The 6,602-nt window shown below is 45.9% G+C and overlaps 1 protein-coding gene across 1 annotated transcript; it reads left to right on the forward strand.

Annotated features, from left to right (window-relative positions):
• Positions 1 to 56: 56 nt before the first annotated feature.
• RPS13 (ribosomal protein S13) lies at positions 57 to 3,056 on the forward strand. The gene is given in 7 exon segments (XM_006172123.3): positions 57 to 183; positions 320 to 368; positions 558 to 599; positions 601 to 640; positions 1,614 to 1,783; positions 2,304 to 2,404; positions 2,980 to 3,056. Coding segments are annotated over 7 exon segments (459 nt in total). The 5' UTR covers positions 57 to 160; the 3' UTR covers positions 3,014 to 3,056.
• The last annotated feature ends 3,546 nt before the right edge of the window (positions 3,057 to 6,602 follow it).

A 6,602-nucleotide genomic window follows, 5' to 3' on the forward strand; every position in this document is an offset into this window, starting at 1 on the left:
GCACCTGGGGATAGAGTCTCGCGGTGGCTGTGGCCGCGCGGCGTGGCCCCGCCTCCCGCGACGAGGAAGCGCCGCCGTGTGAGGTCACTTCCTGCGTGCTGGGTGGCTTCCTGCGCCGCTTCCACGCTCGCTCTCTTTTTGCTGCCAGACCGCCGCCATCATGGGTCGCATGCACGCTCCCGGGTGAGTTTGGGGCGCCTGGCGGGATGGCCGGGCGGGGTTGCGGGGAGGCGGCGCGTGTGGGCAGCGGGTTCAGGGGCTGATGCTCCGGGCTGCTGCGGCACGGGCCACCGCCTCACCCCCAGACTTCTGTCCCCAGGAAGGGCCTGTCCCAGTCGGCCCTGCCCTATCGCCGCAGCGTCCCCACGGTGAGTAGCGCGCGGGGACCGGGCTGAAGCCGGGAATGGGGTGGCATTGGTCGCCTGGTGAAGCGGCACAGCGGGGCGTGTGGGGACGTGGGTGCACGAGGAGCGCGCGTCTTCGAGGGCGGAGTGGCGGCCCTGCTCCGGCACGGTCCTTGGTTTCCCAGCTAAGGCGGTTTTCTGCCCCGTGAACAGTGGCTGAAGTTTACGTCTGACGACGGGGAGGCGCAGATTTACACACAAACTGGCCAAGAAGGGTCTGACTCCGTCACAGATCGGTGAGTGGCTTGTGCCTGACGGAGACCGCTCATGCCCTGTGGGACTCCACGGATAGGAAACGTGCCTCATACACGCTTAGGAAATCATCTTGCGTTTTTTCTAGTTTGCTGTTGAGGACTGTAGGCCTTACCTTAATTGAGCTTTCAGGTTTTTATTTAATAGGCTGGAGAATTAATAAAATTCTTGCCAAAACTTAATGAGCAATAACTGTGGACTAGGCGCCCTCTAAAGTACATTTTAAGTAAATACTAGTAGCCCAGCCTCACACCCCTCCACACCCATTTTGCATTTGAGGAAACAGGCAGCGTGCACCTAAGTAGTCTCAGATTGCAAATCTACCAGGCGGAAGATTTGGGATTGGCTATGCAGGGTGCTCAGCACTTCATCACCCTCCGCTGTGGTTTGGATCTCAGCTGTGTGTGACTTAGTGCCAATGGTTTCATTCAGCAAACATTTGCTTGCTGTGTGCTGAACATGGTTCTGGGCCCTGAAAATACACTCGTGAGGGACAGGCATCATCTCTGCTTTCCTAGAGTTTAAGTCTGGCGGAGGTGACACACACACACACACATGTATACATATGACATGATAGACTGTCCAGTAGGACTTGTTTGGGATTTTTAAAAAGGGTATATGTAAAGTTTTTCAAGGAATGTTTGATAAAAGCTGTCAGTAAATGCCAGTTGATTTTAATTATTCAATAAACAGACTTAAAGTAATCTCACCAAACTCACTATGAGATGGTCTTCCAGCATTTGCAGTTTCCACCAGAAGGGTATCCTTAGTGTTGGGTAAAATCCTCCTTGGATGTCTGAATGGGGTTTACCTGCATTCTTGTGTAGGTTTCTAGGAGATGTGCTAGTAGATAGGCCCCCTCTAACACAGGGAACTTGGGAAGTGACTTCATAGCTGAGCTGTGACATCACACGCTCCAGTCTGTTGGGTGTTAAAAATGTGTGATTCCCTTTACAGGTGTGATCCTGAGGGACTCACATGGTGTTGCACAAGTACGTTTTGTGACGGGCAATAAAATCTTGAGAATCCTTAAGTCCAAAGGACTTGCTCCTGATCTCCCTGAGGATCTCTACCATTTAATTAAGAAAGCCGTTGCTGTTCGCAAGCATCTGGAGAGGAACAGAAAGGTGAGAAACTGAATAAATATAAATAAAGGGCAGGTGCTTAGTTGAACTGCTTGCATCTGATTAGCATTTTCTAAGGTGGCTTAGAGCACAAATTAGCAAGCACTACAGTGGCAAAAATTCTACCAGTAGAAGAGCTCATCTGTGACTTGCTGTTTAGTCTTTTTTTTTTTTTTTTAAATTGAGAAGTTTTTATTTTGCTATAGGGCACACGCGCTCCTGAGAAAGGGGAGCAGAAAGTGAGGACTCACCCCCCTGGGGGCAGGGATGGGCACACAAGCCTGGCATGAGTTTAAGTCACCAAGTCCAGGACTTGAACTGTCATCAACTATATAGGAGTCCAGCAACATAGCCATTACGCCAACTGCTCGTTCTGCTGTTTAGTCTTATCCTGGAAGACTACACATTAACTGTAGTTTATGATTCTATTATCAAGCATTAGGTAACTGTTTCTCTGTTAAAAATAATGTTTTGGTTTTTTATTCCGGAAGGTTTTCATGAATTGTAACAAATTGTATTTCAGGATAAAGATGCCAAATTCCGACTGATTCTGATTGAGAGCAGAATTCACCGATTGGCTCGCTATTATAAGACCAAGCGAGTCCTCCCCCCCAATTGGAAATAGTAAGTATTGACCTTTTAAGTGTAGGAGTCAACCAGGCAGTAAATACCAAATATAAATGCTTTGGGTCTTGCGGGCCATATGGCTAACTACTCTTCCAGTTTTGCCGTGGTAGTGGGAACGCAGCCACACACAACATGTCATATGGGCCTGCCTTTTTCCGTGGAAACGTTATTTACAAAGACAAGCGCAGGGCCTTATTTGCAGACCCCTCGTTTGGACCATGAACAAGCACTTTACCTTTTAGATAGAGGGGAGAGTTTCATGTCACGTTGCTCCTAGGTGGGTGGGTGGGTGTGTGTGTGTGTTAATTTTTGCGTGAGTTCCTGTGGTGGGCAACTTCCACCAGAAAGATCGTTCTCTATGTTGGCTAGTTCTTGGATGTCTTGAGTGAGTGTCCTCATTAAATACCTGAGCGCAGTGAGCTGATTGAGAAACGTAGCAGTTTGACGCATTTTATATAGTTGGGGTTTAATTTAGCTGTTGTAAGTACCTCCGTTAGTGGGGAGAGTCTGAATGTTTATGGGGGGACCAGTATTAATCTTGATTTTTCTCTTGTCCTTCTTTTCCTTTTCAGTGAGTCATCCACAGCCTCTGCCCTGGTTGCATAAATTTGTGCATTCAAGGAATAAAATCATCGTTTAGCTAAATGCATGTTTTGTACTTTTTTTTTTTAATTACGATGTATTAGTGTTCTGTGTGTGGATCGTTTCTGTTGGGGAAGTGCCTTAGCTGAGTGATTCCATGAAGAGTGGTAAGATAGTGTCCTATCTATCACATACCTTCACTGGCCTTTAAACTAGTTCACCAGCTATAAGCAGGTTGGTAGTTGTGAGAACTGACTAGGAAATGAAGAATGACTATTGATTGATTTTTATGTTGTAGCAATATTGTTTATTTTTTTATGTTTGATAATAAATACTGATGTAGATTTTTTATCACAGTGTAGCATCAGATATATCCATAAAAAGTGCATTTGGGAGCAGCAAGCAAACACAGCAATTTTTTTTAAGAGGTTTTTGCCTTAGGGGAGACAGAGGGAAAGTGAGAAATTACACACACACCACCACCACTACCCCCGGGGGGGTGGCCACACCACAATCCCTTTTCCATTCTCCTCCCAGGATCTTGGATGCACACTCACCTGGCATGATTTTCAAACCACCAGTTCTGGGGCTCCAACTGTAGTTGGCTACGTGGAAGTCTAGGAACCTAACTGCTACTTCATCTGCTGGCCCCAGAACAATTTTTTATATTACTTTATTCATCATTATGTTTATAATGTGACTTGAGAGAAAGTAAGCCATTAGGTCCAGGACTCAGATTTTTGCTGCAGGGTACATGCACTCACTGGAGAGACAGGGAGACAGAATGGCCACGCTGCAACCCCTTTGTTTTCTTGGGATCTTGGGCATGCATGCACACCTGGTGTGAGTTTTAAGCTGACAGGTCCAGGACTCGAACTGGTCAACTACATGGGAGTCCAGCAGTGTAACCGTCACACCATATGCTGGTCCCTATATGGGTTACTCTTGAGACCTACAACTTGGGGTCATCTTTCACCATCAGTGCAGGGGGGTAGTTCTTGTGCCTCAGGTCAGACTCCCTCTTTTTTTTTTTTTTTTTTTTTTTTAACATTTTATTAGCTTTATTTATTTAACTTTATTCATTTTTGTTTGTTTGTTTTGACCAGAGAGACAGAGAAGGTGAGCAAGTAAGCCACCAGATCCAGGATTTGAACCGTGGTCAGCCATGTAGGAGCATCCAGCACTCCAACCACCACACCACCCACTGGTCCCCAGACTATGTCTTAAGTCTTCCTTTTGGTCAAACATCCCCTACTAGCTCCCTAAGAAAATGCTCATTCCTTGGATCTCATTCATTCTGTTTACACCAACTCATAGTTTTGTCTATGGTTGTGATTCTCTAGAGATCTTACCCTTTCATTTCTTACTGTTGCCCCTCATTGGCCAAATTCCAGGGAGCTTGCTGGTGTTCATAAAGAGTACCAGGCCGCAGAGCAGGATGGAGAGTGGATCTGGAGACAATGGAAATGGACAGATACAGTACGAAGGCCTGTGATCCTGCCCCCAGCCACTTCTCTGCTCTCGTCAGCCACCACCCTTCCCAGTCACTGTTACACAGAGGCTCTTACTAGGGCCACTGCCCTTGATATGTCCTGTCCGAGAACCTCTTGCCCTCAACATCCACGTGGCTGGCTCCTTCACTATAGGTCTCAGTTGAACTAACCACCAGAGAGGGTCTTAACTACCCTGTCTAAAGCAACTTCTTGGTCAGCCAGTGGCATGGTTAAGGCAGCTGGATCCCATGTAGCCTAAGTGTATATGCATGCCCAAAATACCAAGAAGGGAATGGGAAGAGGATTGTGGTGTGGTCACCCCTCCTGAGGGTGATTTACCGACTCCCACCTCCCTGGCAAGTACATACACCTTACAGCAATAAACAAAAACAAGCCCACCTAACACTTCCCCTAAACCTGTTTTTCTTACTACCATCTGACACATTTTTTTCTTAAAGAATTGTTCGTTTTATTTTGTTTTTGATGAGCAAGAGAAAGGAAAAGAAAGCAAGTCGCCAGTTTCAGGACTCAAAACCATGATTGGTTGGCTATGTGGGTGTCCAGCACCTCAGCCACTGTACCATCTACTGGCCCCATGACCCACATTTTTTTTACTGTCTTCCTCTACAAATTTTTTTTCTTTTTTTGCAGAGGTTTTTTGCTATAGGGTGCGTGTGCTCACCAGACAGACAGAGACATAGAAACAGCGAGAAATCCCCCAGGGGGGATGGTCACACCGAAATCCCTTCTCCATTCTCTCTGGATCTTGGGCACGCACGCACATGTGCCCAGCGTGAGTTTTAAGCCACCAGGTCCAGGACACGAACCGCGGTCTACTACATGGGAGTTCAGCGGCATAGCCATTACGCTAACTGCTGGTTGCCTTCCTCTACAAATTATAAGTAAACCCCATTAGAACCTCTTTGGTCATGGCTGTATCCTTAGTACTTAGTGTCTACGCATAGGTACTCATTGAATAAATGTTAGTACACGTAAGAGGTAGAATATTTTGAGATCTTGGGAACTTCAACTCATTGTAATTGATAGAGCATTTGACTGGCAATAGATTCTAGTTTGGAAATAATTTTTCCTAGAACTTCTTAGCAGTGCTTGTCCTAAAAACAAACTTGCCGAGGGACCAGCAGTTAGCGTAATGGCTAAGTCGCTTGACTCCCATGTAGTCAACTGTGGTTTGCGTCCTGGACCCGGTGACTTGAAACTCATGCCGGGCGCGTGTGCGTGTCCAGGATCCCAAGAGAAGAATGGAGGAGAAGGAATTGTGGCATGGCCATCCCCCCGGGGGGTGATTTCTCTCTCTCTCTCTCTCTGGCAAGTGCACGCACCCTATAGCAAAAAACAAAAACTCCAAAAACCAAACTTAACGGAAGTCACATGTTAACTAATTTCCACTGCTTTGTAACCTGCTTGTGTTTGCTTTTTCTTTGTGACCTGATACTTTTTAGGGTGATCTTAATCTGCGATTTGTTCTGCAAAGTGCTCAGGTGAGCTAATATTTTAGTCTTGCAAGTCATAACAGTATTGAGAGACTTTCTTGAATTATTCTTTAATAATTTCTTTCCCACTATTTCTTGTGTTCTCTATCTGGAACACCTTATAATGTGAACAGTGGAGTTTCTGGATTGATTCCATTTTCTCATCTTTGATCAATTGTCCTCTTTTCTGCTTTCTGGAAGGGTTTAACTTACTATTATTAATTTGATCATAGAGGGACCAGCAGTTAGCTTAATGGCTGTGTTGCTGGACTCCCATGTAGTCGACCGTGGTTCAAGTCCTGGACCCGGTGGCTCAAACTCGCCTGGCGCATGTGTGTGCGTGCCCAAGATCCCAAGAGGAGAATGGAGGAGAAGGGATTGCGAGGTGGCCATCCCCCTTGGGGAGTGATTTGATTTCTTGCTTTCTGTTTCTTTGTCTCTCTTTTTTAAAAAAGATTTATTTATTTTTATTTGTTGTTATTAGTTTTTAATTTGACCAGAGAGACAGAGAAAGGGAAAGTGAGAAAGCAAGCCACCAGGTCTGGGACTCAAACTGGTCAGCCATGTGTCTTTCTGGCAAGTGCACACTTCCTATAGCAAAAACCTCTCAAAAAAAAAAAAATATAT

Source organism: Tupaia chinensis, unplaced genomic scaffold (assembly GCF_000334495.1).
Source record: "Tupaia chinensis unplaced genomic scaffold, TupChi_1.0 Scaffold000077_1, whole genome shotgun sequence".
NCBI classification, from domain to species: domain Eukaryota; kingdom Metazoa; phylum Chordata; class Mammalia; order Scandentia; family Tupaiidae; genus Tupaia; species Tupaia belangeri.